Here is a 16,460-nt window from a genome sequence, read left to right as displayed (position 1 = left end):
CGCAAGGAGAGTTACTCGGTGTACGTGTACAAGGTGCTGAAGCAAGTGCACCCCGACACCGGCATCTCCTCTAAGGCCATGGGCATCATGAATTCGTTCGTGAACGACATCTTCGAGCGCATCGCGGGCGAGGCGTCGCGCCTGGCGCATTACAACAAGCGCTCGACCATCACGTCCCGGGAGATCCAGACGGCCGTGCGCCTGCTGCTGCCCGGGGAGCTGGCCAAGCACGCCGTGTCCGAGGGCACCAAGGCCGTCACCAAGTACACCAGCTCCAAGTGAGTTCGCGCAACTCACTCCTACTCCAAAGGCTCTTTTCAGAGCCACCAAACATTTCACGATTAAGAGCTATGCGCTTGTTCGTACTATCTGCAGCAGCCATCTTTACATGTTAGCTCTCTATTTTTATGGGACAAAGCTCCTCTAATCTGTTCAGGCTCCTCAAATCAAGTACTTGAAATAAAACTGCCAAATATCAGTTTCTCCTTTATAAAGTCAATTCTTGGCTGCTTCAGTGTAGAGCGGCTCCCATTTCTGTTCTGAATGAGCCTGGAACGATTTGTTTCGGCTTACCAAGCTAGGCTTAAACGGCTTCTCCGAGCGTCCAGACAGCGCGTATATCCGGTCTTTTGTTCTAAGTCTTTCTGGGAAATTTACATTGGCACAGGAAGGCGGAGTGGAACCGTGGGTTTACTACCTGTTTTTTAGCTAAGCTACATAAAACTTATTTACTAGTGTCCTAATTTCGATCAAAATGTAGTATTGTGAGCTCAGTGCCTTGTTAAACTGGTTTTCACTGACGCTCAGGTCGCCATTTTATGCGGCGCCGCCCTGGGTGGAGAGAGCTTGCTGAAAGCGAAAGTCTCAGCATGAAGGACCAGCTCCAGCGCTACAGCTCCTAATTCTTTCCTGGTTCTCAGTTCCAAAGACCTAGAGCTTTTTGGATTTTAAGGCTTTTGCATATGAACTAAGTTGTGAGAAAAGCAACAAGATCTCCATTTTTTAAAACCGTTTACTTTGTTTCTTTTTTCTTTTTCTTTTTTTTTCGAGACAAGGTTTCGCTGCATAGTCCTGGCTGTCCTGGAACTCACTCTGCCTGTCTTTTATTTACTTTTTTAGTTACAGGAAATGGTGAAGAGAGTTGTAAAACTAAAAGGGGGGAAAGTAGGCAGGACTGTAAGAATTTAATTCCCTTTCCTGAACTGCCGGGTAGTTTTTTAAACACCAAGAAAATTCCCAAAGCACTCTCCTAACTCGTTTTTGTAAAGAGACCTGAAAAAAAAATCATTTCCCAACATTAGGCACATCCCTTTCTTTGCAGTTAAAGCTATGGAATGTTAGGTGTGGCTTTGTGGACTCCCATCTCTAATTTGCCAGGCTCTGGAGTTTACAGCTTCTGAGTTTGAGCTATTGCTCCTAGCAGGGAGACCCTGGCCCAGTCTTGTGAGAGGAAAAAAAGTAGGAAGTAGGACTGTCAAGAAGTGCTGGGTGCTGGAAGAATCACAGGTGTTGGGGATGGAACTAAAGGCCCAATTCCAGAGAGCTAGTCTTGGCCGCATCCAGTCTCTTCCACGGCTTCCTTCTGAGGCTGGGGAAGTACCATTACAACAAGCTTCCTAAGCTTTAAAAGTAAATATAAAGAAACTGTCCATTCTAAAGTAACAAAATGGCAGCTGCGATCCAGGGGGCTTTAAAAGTAAACTAAATACTAAGAAGCTGTCCACTTTAACAAAATTGCAACTGCAAACCAGGAGGCTACTCACTGTATAAAGTTTTTTGCCAACAGCTGAACACCTGGGTTGTGTCTCCTAGCACCTACGGAACAGGTCCTCTGACCTACAGACATCCCAGAGCAAGTAGAACACATACACAGAATGTGTGGGGTTTTTAAACTGTTTTTAAAAATTACAAGTCAACTTTACACACAGTGACTTTAGAAACAATACTGAAACTTCCTTGTGAGTTATTTACACACCAGAGTTAAAATGTCCATGGTAATATTTTGTATCTCTTTGTTCTGTTTAGCTTTGTTTCCTTTGTAACAAAATTTTAGTCTGTAGCTCTGGCTACCCTGTAATTCAGCTATGAAGCCCAAACTAAAACTCCCAACAGCCCTCCTGCTTCGCCCTTCTAAATATGCAATTATAGGTGAAAACCACTACACCTTGTAGTGTTCCTCTTTTCTTGTTTGTGGTTTGTTGGTTTGTTTGTTTCTTGGGACAAAGTCTGAAACTCACTAAACCAAACTAGCCTCAGAGACTTCAGCCTAACTACCTGTTGTGCACTGGCATGTGTGCCTCCAACCTGCTCAGCTGTTCATTTAAAGTATTCCTGGTTTAGCCTGTTATGCACTGGGATATGTATTCCCATGCCTGCTGTGGTGTTCATCTTTGAAGCATTCCTGATTGAGCCGGCTCAGAGCCTTTCAGCCATCCCCACTGGTCTTAAAACCAGAACTGCAGTGGGGTAGTGCTCACTACCTCTCCATTAAACCCAACCTCATACAGTTCCTCTCTGGTGATTGCTTTGTTTTTTAAATCTTTTCCCACTGGTTGAAACTCCTCGTGACCCCTCCAGTTTCTGTTCTGTGCAAATTTTCTCCACCTAAGCTTCCTTCCTTTTGAGGCCTGGCCTGCCTACATATCAAGATTCTACTTTAAAATGGAAAAACAAAAGAAAAAAATCTGGACTCCAAAGTGGATGTAAGTATTGTCTGTTGCGCTTGTTGAAGGACATATTGATTGATAAATTACTTCTCCTCCAGCTAAATGAGTCAATTCAAGCCAGATTGGATTAAATTAAATGTTGGTTTATTAGGAAGCTCTCAGGCGAGTTCACTGGCCCCAAGGCCAGGGAAGCCACCATGGGCAGAGGAGATAGAGGAAAGAGAGAAGAGGTGCACACTAAGAGAGAAGAGAAGGGGGAAAGCGGGAGGAAAGAGAAGGCAGGGAGATCAAAATGTCTAAATTACAAAGGGAAGAGCCTCTGGGGTAAGGGACGCACAGCCCCTGGGCTGGAAAGTTCAAGGTTGGGGGCAGGGTATGCTAGGTAGGGACTGAGGGATGCTGGGAGAACCTGGAGGCCAGGTCCGCTTTGATATGTAAAATATGCTAACTTGTTCCTGGGTCGGAAGCTAAACACTGATGGTCCCAATACACAAATTTTATTGACTACAAGGTCTGGACCTTTCTCTTTTTCTTTTTCTTTTTTCTTTTCTTTCTTTTTTTTTTTTTTTTTTTTTTTTTTTTTTTTTTTTTTTTTTTTTTTTTTTTTTTTAATTCTTAGAGAAAAGGGCAGGAAGGACAGCTAAAGTAAGTGCCCTGTGAGCCTAATGGACTGAATTTGATCCCTAAAATTTAAATAAAGGTAACAAATACACAAACAACACAATAAGAAAAAATTTAAGTTCTCAGGGGACACTGATGTTTCTTCTCTGGTGATTCTTTAGGAACAACTGATAATGCTTACTAAAGTTAATGAAATCCTGGACCATATGAAGTTTTCCTTGAGGAATAGATGTAAGATTTATATGTCAAACTCTGGTGTTTACTTTACAAAGTAAATTAGGAAATTAGAAAAAGCTAATTCCACGATTTTAAGCCCAGTACATGAAAGGCAGAGACAAGCAGATGGAGGTCAGCCTGATGTACAAGAGCAAGTTCCAGACAAAGGCTATTATTACACAGAGAAGCCATGGAAAGAATGAAAGGAGGGAGGGGAAGAAATTTTAGAAAGCACCAGGTTAGAAAACTTGAACATACTGTTTTCCTCGGTTTCCAAGGACTGGATTGATTAGAGGGTTGAGTCAGGATAGCGTCTACACCTTAAGGGCCTTGAGAAGAGGATGATCTTGACCTCTGACTCTCAAGCCTCTACCTCCTGAGTGCTGACATTAAAGAATGACTCACCAGGCCGGCTTTTAGGTTATCAACACTGGAGATAGGTTAAACCTGCCTAAACAAACACTATGTATTGAGCAACAGTCCCAGTACCCACCTCACTCCTCCCATGACTTCACCCCCTTCAGAAAACCACCACTGGTAAGAGTAGATTAAACACTGGTGTACATAAAACATATACATGTGTGCATATATAAGTAACAATAAAGATCCATTATAAAAAAAATTGATAAAAATAGAATCTTGCCGGGCGGTGGTGGTGCACGCCTTTAATCCCAGCACTTAGGAGGCAGAGGCAGGCGGATTTCTGAGTTCGAGGCCAGCCTGGTCTACAGAGTGAGTTCGAGGACAGCCAGGGCTATACAGAGAAACCCTGTCTCGAAAAGACAAACAAAAAAGAGTAGAATCTCTGGCCTAGATGGAAACCCCTAAGATCACCCTAGATGGCTTCACCTTAAACCATGCTAGATATATGGAATATTTTTCCCTTTTATGAGATGCGGTACTTCTCACTACCAAACTTCACCACCATCCCCACATAATCAAACCAAGCTGAGCAGCCCTGAAATTATACTGCATTACGGCCACTTTCTGAAACTAGCTTTTCCTTAGTCTTAACTACTGGCCAGAACCGTTAAGTCCTAATAGATTATACCTGTTTGACCATCACATGGATAAATGAGGGCATCGCCTGAAGTTGAGATTCCTGGAACTGGAGTTACAAATGGTAGACAAATGGTAGTTACAAATGGTAGACAGACCAAGTACATACTACACTCTTCTGCAGAGAGAGAAATAAATCCTAGCGAGCAAGAGACTGTACACCTGTAATCTCAGCAGCTCCTTTAAGTGAGAAGGTAGTGGCCCTGAAAAGGGCCTTTGGTTTTGTGAGGTTAGACGCGAATGGTCGCTTAGCCGCCGAAGCCGTAGAGGGTGCGGCCCTGGCGCTTGAGCGCGTAGACCACGTCCATGGCGGTGACGGTCTTGCGCTTGGCGTGCTCCGTGTAGGTGACGGCGTCGCGGATCACGTTCTCCAGGAACACCTTCAGCACACCGCGGGTCTCCTCGTAGATGAGGCCGGAGATGCGCTTCACTCCTCCGCGCCGGGCCAGGCGGCGGATGGCGGGCTTGGTGATGCCCTGGATGTTGTCGCGCAAGACCTTCCGGTGGCGCTTGGCGCCGCCTTTACCGAGACCCTTCCCTCCTTTCCCACGTCCAGACATGACTGCAGAGATAAGCTCGGCTAAGCTCACTACCTAGTGACTACAAAAGTGCGCTTCCTGGCTTTTATACTACCCTGGCGGACCTGTTTGAAAACCGAAGGGAAGGGGCGGGAACCACAGTCAATTCCCGCCCTTTTTGCGTTTATCCTACCAAAAGGCTGAGGAGACAAGGCGGGGCCTGAGACAAGAGCAGAGCCAGGAGTTAAAAATTTAACACAATGTATTAAGTGTGTCTATACAATTCTTTCAGCCCTCAATAGAGACAATTTATGTATTGTGAAAAGAAGTTTGTCTCTTATTTCGCCAAATAGAAAATAATATATTATTAGTCTTGTGAACCTATAAATCAGGATACCCCCACCAGTAGTATTTCAGATATTTACATTAAAATTCATAACAGAAAAATTACAGTTAAGAAGCAATGAAATCACTTTATGGGTGAGGGTGATCACAACATGAGGTGCTGTAGTAAAGGGTTCCAGCATTAGGAAGGTTCAGAACGGCTGTGAAAAAGGTTTTAAGTACAATCTAAACAGCATGTACTATTTCCTGTTCTGAGAAACGGACATAGGTATGCCTAGGAATCTGAACTGTGTTTTTGAGCATTCAGGCGGACCGGGGGAAGTAAAGCCTCAAAATGTTACAGGACTATAGTGCTAAAAGATTAATAGATATAATGGGTATTCATCCCAAAGGTGTGAATCTTCTGTTTGAATTACACATAGACATCTGGAGCTCTGGGAATAAGAATGGGGGGACAGGGTGTTGCTCTCTATTTTTTTCAATGCTTTCAGATTGAATCTTGGGATTTCTTTCATGTATGTTTTTTGTTAATAACCACTACACAGAAAATTTATTATCCTTAGCTGTACATCTTATTATTATATGTACCTCAAAACATCATGCACACACCCGACCCCACACTGACAGTTCTTAGTTAAAGGATTTGGTGGTTTCATGTATCAATGAAGAGTCGCATACTAATATCTCACCAAGTTGATTTTAAAATACTTTCATAAAATGCTAATACAATCAATACTCGTGTTGTATTGTTTTCCACATCTACATTACTCGTCTAGAGAGGAACAGAATAGTTCTTTCTGCTGTACGAGAATGAGTCAATGACTCAAAAAAATGTCTTAGAATCCCTCTTCTAGAACAGCCCCTGCAGAATTCAAAGACTGAGTTTCTGGATGTTCAGAGAGAAACATTGAAATTTCATGTGAATATTTACTGGGTGAAGTGTTTGACACGTATAAAAACCCTGGATCTGATCCTATGGACTATATACAATGAGCTGGTGGCAATGCAGTCCTGTAATCCCAGCACTGCTTAGGAAGTTGAAGCAAAAAGGTCAGGTATAAAAAATTCTCAGGTGCATAATGAGTTTAGGGATAGGCTGGGGTGTGTAAGGTTTTGTTGGGGGGGGGGGGATGGACTCCAAACTTATTGAAATAAAATTGTGTTCTTTATAATGATCTATTAGAGATGTCCAAGAGTCTGGAAATAAGTGGAACTATTAGTATTTTTCTCCTTCAATTATTCTTACAGGCTTTTATAGAGAAATAGTAAACATAGCTTTTAGTCTTCTCAGGGGTAGATGTGAAACCTTATAGAGATTAAATCAAGTCTGCATCTTGTTTTGTTTGTTTGTTTGTTTGTTTGTCTCTTTCTTTGTTTTTGGAGACAGGGTTTCTCTGTGTAGCCCTAGCTGTCCTAGCACTCACTCTGTGAACCAGGCTGGCCTCAAACTCAGAAATCCACCTGCCTCTGCCTCCCAAGTGCTGGGAATAAAGGTGTGAGCCACCACTCCCCGGCTTAGGATTTTTTATTTTATTTTTTCTCTTTTGGGGGAATGGGGGGAGTACAAGTCTGCATCTTTAATAATGGAGAGATGTTTTTAAAGCCATGGGCCAAATAATCTCAGTGTAAGACTAGATATTCCCCTTGTATCAGCTTTGAAATCTTTCAAGATTGACAAGAGAATGCTGGGGACACAGTCCTTACTGTACCCTCCTTCCACTCTGCTTTTCAAGGTATGAGATTGCCATCCTAATTTTATAGTCACATTTATATGTCCTATGAGCATACGATACAGATCTTTTAATGTTTGTTCCTATCATTGATACTTAGTGTTCTTTCTTCTGTATTGGTAAATCTCCCCAAAATGAAATATATTCCCAAACATATTCCTTCATTTTCTCATGAGCTAACATGAATTATCTACCTAGGTAAATACACGCAGATTTCCCAAAGATCCCACATTTTTCTGTCCATAAAAAGTTGAACAGAGACACAGAGTTGTATCAAAAGTCACGACAGTTTCTTAAGGAGTGTGCATCCAAGGAAGGAAGCCAACCAGAGCAAAAAGCTGACGATACAGAGAAATGGGGTTTTGTCTCTCATAAGTAGCTCTAGGGTCATTTAAATAGTCTGGGCTTTCTCATTGTGCCATCCCATATTTATTGGTGTATAGCTTCCTACATAGAGTCCAGTCTCACTGGTATTCCCAATCTCCATGTGGTGGATTTTTGAGGTCACCTTCAGACATTACAAAGTACTCATTTTCCGAGTAGCAGATGTGGCGACTGACTGAATGGTGCTTTCCAAATTCCTTATAAGACCTTATTTTTCCATATGCTAATTTTTCAGTCCTAGGGGGGACAGGGTCTTCTCAGCTTTGCTCACCACTCTATTTCCTGTCCAAGCACAATCACAACTGATGGGAAGCCTAAATAACGAAAGATAAACACGACAAATTTGTTAGATTGTATTTGGTGATAAGAGCAAGAATGGAAGAGCCATGTTAGAAAAGAATGGCACCATTACTATTTTCCAAACATAAAAGGAAACGCCAGTAAGGTCCAAGTATGACCACAGAACATGGAGCGGCAAAGCCTTTCTGACAATGGGACGAGTATGTTGATCTATGGAATCCCAACTGATCCCTGGAGACGACTGTTACTGCATTTCTTGTCTTCTTTGAGAGAAAGAAAGAAAGAAAAAGAGAGGAAGGAAGGAAGAAGGGAAGGGAGGAAGAAAAGATTTTGAACTCAGGAAATCCCAAAGTAAATCCAACCTCCTAACAGTCAACAATAATCCATTGAAATAATTTGTCTGGCCTGATAGAATTTTCCGATGGAAAGTGATGGGTATCTGTTACTGTGATGCCTGTGATGAATCATCGAAAAGGTACAAGTGGTAAAATACAAAGCAGACCTTTGTTTCTTTAAGTACATCTCAATGGAAAACGAAGCAGTTGTTTAGAGTTTTAAAGCCCTAGAATGTATGATTTACCAGAGAGCCCACAATTAAAAGCATACTGATAGCCAGGCTTGGCGGTGCATGCCTCTGATCCCAGCACTGGGGAGGCAGAGGCAGAAGGATCTCTGTGAGTTTGACGCCAGCCTGGTCTACAAAGCAAGTCCAAGACAGCCAAAACTATTACACAAGGAAACCCTGTCTCAGAAAAACAAATAGATAGAAAGATAGAAAGATAGAAAGATAGATAGATAGAAAGATAGATAGATAGATAGATAGATAGATAGATAGATAGATAGAAAGATAGAAAGATAGAAAGATAGAAAGATAGATAGATAGATAGATAGATAGATAGATAGATAGATAGATAGATAGAAAGATAGATAGATAGATAGATAGACAGACAGGATAGCTATGTATGTGTAATATATATATATGTGTGTATGTATGAAATATTTTTAGACAGTAAATTGCCTCTCGGCAATCTGAAAAACTCAAAATCTTTGATGAAAGCTATATTAGTTCATTTTGTATTGTTACAATGACCAAAATCAATTTGTGGAAGAAGGGGTTTATTTGAGTAAGATTTCCCCATCATAGTCAGTCACTGACAGAAGTCAGGGCAGGAATGGGGAAACAGAACAAGAATCAGATCCCATGGAGGGAAGCTGCGAATAGTTTGTTCAGTGTAAACACAGGACGATATGCCCAAGAGTAGTACCATTCATAGTGAACTGTGCTATTCCACATCACTTATTAATCAAAACAATGTCCTACAGACTTGCCTACAGAAAATTCTGATAAAGGTATTTCTTTGGATGAGCTTCCTTCTCCTCAAGTGACCTTAGTATGAGTCAAGTGGGCAAAATATATCCAGCACAATGCTTTGGGGCTGTTTGATTAAACACTGGAGAAAGAAAATATGAAACTCCCAAAACTGCAGCAATCCAGAGTAAAAATCAGCATTGTCCTTCCTCAGGATTTTCATTCCTCCTTTGCATATTTATTTTTAATTGTGTACACTTATGTCTGTATTTGGTGGCTATGTACACAAGAGTGCACGTCCCAAGGGAGACAAGAGGTACAGGATCCCCCAGGAACGGGAAACATAAGCAACCATGGCTCCCCTGGCATAGAAGCAAACAAGAGTGGCCTGCAAGAGCAGGAAGTGCTCTTAGAAAGCGCTTTCTCTATCCTTTTCTTTCTTTCCTTTTTTTAAGACAACGTTACTAACCCAGATAAAATCTAAACTAAACTTGTTTATATCCCAGGTTGGTCTCCAACTTCCTATTTCCCTCCCTCACCATTCCAGAACAGGAACGGCGAAGTTTGAACATCCACTGTCGCGTGATTGTGGTTATCCTGACTTGTAACCTGTTTCAGAATTAAGACACTGTACCTGAGAGTCCACAGAGGAATTAGTTAGGCACCCATCCGAAAGCAGGGTCCCTTAATCCTGGCTTGCCTAACAGCTTAAGCCGGGGCTGTCAGTTCCAGTTTTGACTACCGCCAAGGCCTGCAGGGCCCACAGTACAAGTTTCTCTCCAGAGAAATCACCTTTTTCAAGAGACATGGCATGTATTTAGCCATGGTCAAAGGAAACAGAGCTAGCGGTTAGAACTTGTACAGATTCATCAAGTTCAAGGTTATAGGTAGGGCTCTTCTAATCGGTTTTAAGGTCCTAATAGGTTCATAAGCAAAGACAGAAACCGGACATTTGAGCCATAGGCTCCACAAAACCCCAAAGCTAAGTAATAACACAAGCAATTTAAAGAAAGGGTGTAGGCAGTGTCAAATGTTAGAACAAAGACCAGCTCCAAATACTAAAATATGGATACCAAAGATTTGGGTAAATTTTTAAAATCCAAGCATATACAGGGCTGAAAAGATGTTGCAAACTGCAGCATAATACCGGATAACGATATACAGTCTTTTAGAAAAAATATGGGTGGCTCTGAAAAGAGCCTTTGGGGTTAAACTTTACACTCAGTACCCTTTACGCCCTCTCCCCACGGATGCGGCGGGCTAGCTGGATGTCCTTGGGCATGATGGTGACACGCTTGGCGTGGATGGCGCACAGGTTCGTGTCCTCAAACAGACCCACAAGGTAGGCCTCGCTCGCCTCCTGCAGAGCCATGACGGCCGAGCTCTGGAAGCGCAGGTCGGTCTTGAAGTCCTGCGCGATCTCGCGCACCAGGCGCTGGAACGGCAGCTTGCGGATCAGCAGCTCGGTCGACTTCTGGTAGCGCCGGATCTCGCGCAGGGCCACGGTGCCGGGGCGGTAGCGGTGGGGCTTCTTCACGCCGCCGGTGGCCGGGGCGCTCTTGCGGGCGGCCTTGGTGGCCAGCTGCTTGCGAGGGGCCTTGCCGCCGGTGGACTTACGAGCGGTCTGCTTAGTACGTGCCATAGCTGAGGAAAAGGAAAACTCTGGCAAAGAGAAAACCTATGAAATGTTGCCGGAGTACAGATATATAAACCCAGAGAGCCACGTTCTCATTGGACGAAAGAGTACATTAGCACAGCGACCTTATTGGTAGCTTTGCTAATCTCTCTCCAGGCCCCGCCTCGTTCATTTTAATTTTTTTTTCTTGATCTGGATTTATAAATTGTATGCTTGTGTTGTCCTTACATCTTTCACAAGACAAAGTTCTATCCAATCTGCACTTCTTACAAGGATCAATGCTGTTTACGTACTAACATTTTGAAATTTTGAGCCCAAAACCTTGTCCTTTCTGAAAGGCGCCAGGCTATCTATAGGCGATTGTTGAAGTAGATGGTTTTTTTAGTTTTCGTTTTGTTTTGTTGTTTTTCTCTCTACAGAAAGGATCAAGAGGTAGACATCAAAAAGTCAAAACTTAAACTTTGAGGGAGTCTTTGTCACTAAGGAAGCTGTTTCATTCCAGTATGAACATTAACAGTGAAGCAGTAATTTTAAACGGTTCTTACCTGGATAAGTGAGAACTCTTCCCTAAAACCGTTAAGTGTATGTTTTGTATAAGACCTCTGGACAAAAGAAAAACGCTCACTACTGTTTCATGTAATTTTTAGTTGGAGTGACAATGCAGAGCAGTATGAAACCATGACTTTTACCCTACTCATCACAAGCACAAATGATGCACTTCAAGAAAACCAAATTGTTTTCCTACTATGGAAAATCCCAGTTACTAAAGTTAGGGCAATTACGGGGGACACTTAATAAAGACATTCTCAGAATGCTTGGTACTTAGAAATCTTACAAGAGATACTAAGTTAAAATTTTACAGTATAAAATAGTTAAGTGACAAGGGAAATACACCAGTTAGTATGATTTCATTGAGAAAGTCAGCAAAAGGCTCTTTTAAATGATGAAGTGGTGGCTCTGAAAAGAGCCTTTGTTTTTAAATAGTTAAGGATCAGGGAAATCAAAGATCTTATTTCCCCTTGGCCTTGTGGTGGCTCTCTGTCTTCTTGGGCAGCAGCACGGCCTGGATGTTGGGCAGGACGCCGCCCTGCGCGATGGTGACGCGGCCCAGCAGCTTGTTGAGCTCCTCGTCGTTGCGGATGGCCAGCTGCAAGTGGCGCGGGATGATGCGCGTCTTCTTGTTGTCGCGGGCCGCGTTGCCCGCCAGCTCCAGGATCTCGGCTGTCAGGTACTCCAGCACGGCCGCCAGGTACACCGGGGCGCCGGCGCCCACGCGCTCCGAGTAGTTACCCTTGCGGAGCAGCCGGTGCACGCGGCCCACGGGGAACTGCAGGCCGGCCCGGGAAGAGCGGGTCTTAGCCTTGGCGCGAGCCTTGCCGCCCTGCTTGCCACGTCCAGACATAGCTAAGAATGTTCAAAGATCCACAAGTAGCTCTCTGCGAGAACACGCAAGTTATAGTCGTAGGGTAGATTGTAGATTTCGGTCCTTATTGGCTAAAGTATCCTAGAGAATCAACCAATTGTAAATCAGACTCAGAGTTTCTATTTTGCATAAAGTGGAATCGCCCCTTATATTTTACCCATTAGAAACTTGGCATGTTTTGTGCCATATTTACATATAAGCCCTACTAATAACTTGGAGGAACTCTTGCAGTTTGTTGTATATATAAACGTTTCATTATTATGTATGTATATATAAATGTTTTATTATTATGCTTGATCCTCCGAAATCCGCTCCACCAAGACCGTCACCAAGTACACCAGCTCAATGAGCAAGCAGGTTTCTCTTCCAACCCAAAGGCTTTCTTCAGAGCCACCTATCCTCTCAAAAAGAGAGCTGGTGTCAAACACTGAGTATTGGCTAGTTACGTAGCCTTTAAAGGACATGAGGAAACTATCCAGCTTCAAATGGATTTGCCTGTTATGGTCCTTTACAGTTGCACTGGTAATATGCTTCACAAAATAAAAAGCCTGGTTTCAATCCCATGACTCATTCGTGCACTGGGACACTACTGATTTGAAAGTTTTCGAGTTATTTAAATCCTGTCAAGAAAATTGCAACATTTGATGTTTATACTTAGTAACAATTTTTACTTTTGTGTTCTGTGTGTAAATAACATTGCATGTGCCTGCAAATCTGAGTGTTATAGGTGAAAATTTTTAATTATGGTTTCAAGCTGTAGTGAATAGCATAAAGTTGTCAAGAAACATCACTTGATCTAACATTTTCCCCAGAATGAAAAAAAAAGTCTGACACACAAATACACAGCACGTAAAGGGGAATGAAATATGGAATGAAAAATGGATAATGTCCATAGATTTAAGTGGGTTCATATTGTCAGTTGATTATACACACTTACCCAAATATATTGGCCTCATGTAGCTAGGATGACCTTAACTCCAGAATCTCTGCCTTCTATTCCCCAGAAACTGGGACTAACTACTGGACTGTGCCAAGTCGGGTTCAGGTTTTCCTCCAGTATTTTCAGAATTAAGCATCTAGTCTATTATCTGTATGGAAGTACAGTTTATTTAAACTTACCAAGAAACGAGTTCCTTTTTGCTTCCGTTTTGAGAAGTTAGCTCTTAGAATCTAAATTGTGATTCATGATGCTGGGCAAGAATTGCCATACCTGGATGAATTGGTAGGCTGTCCAAAAAAAACAGCATCTTTTCATCCTGTACGTGAAATTAAGTAAGCATACAACTTAGTCGAGAATTTAGGACGTTGCCTTAGATCATCTAACTTGTAATTACTCGAATCTCTTACAGTGGAAGAGGAAACTGGAAGGCAATTAAGGCAATGGCTAAGTGGTAAAGACGCAGCTGCTATCAATTGCCTTGAAACTAAAGGAAGCATCAAAGACAGGCTGGCTTAGAAAATCTGAAAATAACGTTGGCTTAAATCAGACCACAACCTTCGCCTTATTGAAACTTACTAAAATGCAGTAGGGTTTTTTTGTTTTGTTTTGTTTTTTTCCTTTTCCGAGACAGGGTTTCTCTGTATAGCCCTGGCTGTCCTGGAACTCACTCTGTAGAACAGGCTGGCCTCGAACTTAAGAAATCTGCCAACGTCTGTCTCCCAAGCAGGCGTGTGCCACCACTGCCCGGGAAAATGAAGTAGTTGTAAAATGCAACTTCACAGGTTGCAAAGTTACTGGTGTTAATATAAGAATCACAGTTTTTAATTGGGGGAAGGGGGATGATAGCAGTTTAGAATTACACTGACAACAATGCTAGTCTCCATTGGTTACCTCACTGCTCATAAAACAATCCCACAAAATCTATCCCTTCACTCCCTTCATACAATGTCATCTAACTAGTATACACATCTGAAAGGGCAGAAAGTACTTGGAACAATGGAGAGACTTGGAAAGAAAACTACAGGAAGTCATTAGAACTGGTTAAACATAACTGTAATTGGAAATGATGCACTTACACATGCTAATATTCTGATTCAACAGCCTTCACATGCATTCCTAAGTCTAAGGACTGAACCCATCCAGCAATCCTCAAAGAAGCTACGAAAAAGCTTACAGTGGAAGTTGCAAATAGTATATCTGGCAGAGTAACATTGAGGTAAACATATATATAACCTTCACACTAAACACGTACTTACCCGACAGCATGTCATTTCCAACTTTTGAGAAACCAAGCATTACAAGCACTTACAGTGACAATGTGGGTGGCTCTGAAAAGAGCCTTTGGGTTAGGAGTGAGTTATGCAAAATCACTTGGAACTGGTGTACTTGGTAACGGCCTTGGTGCCCTCGGACACGGCGTGCTTGGCCAGCTCCCCGGGCAGCAGCAGGCGCACGGCCGTCTGGATCTCCCGGGACGTGATGGTCGAGCGCTTGTTGTAATGCGCCAGGCGCGACGCCTCGCCTGCGATGCGCTCGAAGATGTCGTTCACGAACGAGTTCATGATGCCCATGGCCTTGGAGGAGATGCCGGTGTCGGGGTGCACTTGCTTCAGCACCTTGTACACGTACACTGAGTAGCTCTCCTTGCGGCTGCGCTTGCGCTTCTTGCCGTCTTTCTTCTGCGCCTTGGTCACAGCCTTCTTGGAGCCCTTCTTCGGGGCGGGAGCGGACTTTGCAGGCTCAGGCATGGTAGAAAAGACAAGCAGCAAAGAGAAGCAAGAGACAGAAAACGAAACGTGTGTCGTCCTCGTTCTTGCGCTTTTATAGAGCTCTTATGCAAATAGGCGATTCAAAAGTAGTCAACTATGATTTGAAAACCAGTTAGTGACACCAATATGCAAATTAGATCCTATTATACCCCTTTTCTTATTGGCTGTAGGAGAAAGATAATTTTAACCAATCACACTTCACCTTTTCCACTTCCATCTACGAATATAAATACCTTCTCATTTGGTCTTTGAGTACAGTTTTGTGAGGTTTCTGTGCTGTAACTGTGTCTTACAAGTATACAACAATGTCTGGACGCGGCAAGCAGGGCGGCAAGGCTCGCGCCAAGGCCAAGACCCGATCCTCCCGCGCCGGCCTACAGTTTCCCGTGGGCCGCGTGCACCGGCTGCTCCGCAAGGGCAACTACTCGGAGCGCGTGGGCGCCGGCGCCCCGGTGTACCTGGCGGCCGTGCTGGAGTACCTGACGGCCGAGATCCTGGAGCTGGCGGGCAACGCGGCCCGCGACAACAAGAAGACTCGCATCATCCCGCGCCACTTGCAGCTGGCCATCCGCAACGACGAGGAGCTCAACAAGCTGCTGGGCCGCGTCACCATCGCGCAGGGTGGTGTCCTGCCCAACATCCAGGCCGTGCTGCTGCCCAAGAAGACCGAGAGCCACCACAAGGCGAAGGGGAAGTGAGATTAGTCTTCCAGTGATCCTGAATATAGCAACAAAGGCTCTTTTCAGAGCCATCCACTTATTTCAGTAAAGTGCTGGAAATACTACAAGTTTTATGTAGGTTTACAAAGCTAAAGTCCCCGTTTAATACTCTAGCATAAGGAAATTTAACATGTCAAAATTGTCACTAAGTTTCTCCAATAAAGGGGTTAATTATCTCAAATTGGTCAGATTGCCTACAAGAGCATTCTCGCTTAAACGTGCGCATATGAACAAAAGGTCCATGAGACTCTTCTACCAAGGGAATCAAGGAAACATTGCCATGAAACACCAGAATTGTGATAATTTAGCAATGTGGTTAATTTTTTATGTATGTTGGTGTGCTCATAATCTAACACAACGGGATAGGTAAAATGAGCCAAAAATACAAAAGAACAAAGAAAAGGCTCTACTAAACTTTATGGAGGGTTGCTTTTGGGTTTTTTTTTGTTTTGTTTTGTTTTTTTTTTAGCTTGTTGATTGTTTTGTAGACAGGGTCTTACTTTGTAACTCTAGCTGTCTTTTAACTCAAATTGCCCAAACTGGCTTCAAGATCTGCCTCTACCTACCTGTTGGTAAGAGTAAAGGCATGGCCCACTATGCCCAACCAATGGAGGGTTTGGGGCTTTTAGTCTTCAGAAAAAAAAAAAGGACTCAAAGCCAGTATTCATTAAAACTAAAGTGGACCTGATTTGTTTTTATTATTCAATCTTGATTAATTCTATCTCGTTATTTGTGAAAGTTGATCATTTCAATTACTGGGACTGAAAAAGTATAAATTAACCTGGCAGTGGTGGGGCATGCCTCTAATCCCAGCACTTGGGAGGC

General features: G+C 43.1%; 4 protein-coding genes across 4 annotated transcripts in view; 2 read left to right on the top strand and 2 right to left on the bottom strand.

Moving 5' to 3' along the window:
* LOC116082639 (histone H2B type 1-like) overlaps window positions 1–331 on the top strand; it is a 489-nt gene extending 158 nt beyond the window's left edge. Inside the window, exon 2 of the mRNA XM_031359507.1 lies at window positions 7–331. Coding sequence (XP_031215367.1) covers window positions 7–282 — 276 coding nt within the window. The 3' untranslated portion in view covers window positions 283–331. The remainder of the gene's footprint in view (window positions 1–6) is intronic.
* Window positions 332–11,788: 11,457 nt separating this feature from the next.
* On the bottom strand, window positions 11,789–12,238 carry LOC116082014 (histone H2A type 1-B/E). Its single transcript, XM_031358816.1, has one exon. The coding sequence runs from the start codon at window positions 12,184–12,186 to the stop codon at window positions 11,794–11,796; it is 393 nt and encodes a 130-aa protein (XP_031214676.1). The 5' UTR covers window positions 12,187–12,238; the 3' UTR covers window positions 11,789–11,793.
* A 2,076-nt stretch (window positions 12,239–14,314) lies between these two features.
* Window positions 14,315–14,967, bottom strand: LOC116082022 (histone H2B type 1). The gene has a single exon (XM_031358824.1). The coding sequence runs from the start codon at window positions 14,893–14,895 to the stop codon at window positions 14,515–14,517; it is 381 nt and encodes a 126-aa protein (XP_031214684.1). The 5' UTR covers window positions 14,896–14,967; the 3' UTR covers window positions 14,315–14,514.
* Window positions 14,968–15,161: 194 nt separating this feature from the next.
* Window positions 15,162–15,671, top strand: LOC116082016 (histone H2A type 1-B/E). Its single transcript, XM_031358818.1, has one exon. The coding sequence runs from the start codon at window positions 15,222–15,224 to the stop codon at window positions 15,612–15,614; it is 393 nt and encodes a 130-aa protein (XP_031214678.1). The 5' UTR covers window positions 15,162–15,221; the 3' UTR covers window positions 15,615–15,671.
* The last annotated feature ends 789 nt before the right edge of the window (window positions 15,672–16,460 follow it).

The sequence above is a fragment of the Mastomys coucha genome, unplaced genomic scaffold (genome assembly GCF_008632895.1).
Source record: "Mastomys coucha isolate ucsf_1 unplaced genomic scaffold, UCSF_Mcou_1 pScaffold7, whole genome shotgun sequence".
In the NCBI taxonomy this organism is placed as follows: domain Eukaryota; kingdom Metazoa; phylum Chordata; class Mammalia; order Rodentia; family Muridae; genus Mastomys; species Mastomys coucha.
Note: the sequence above shows the minus strand (reverse complement) of the source record. Positions and strands in the feature narration are given on the sequence as shown.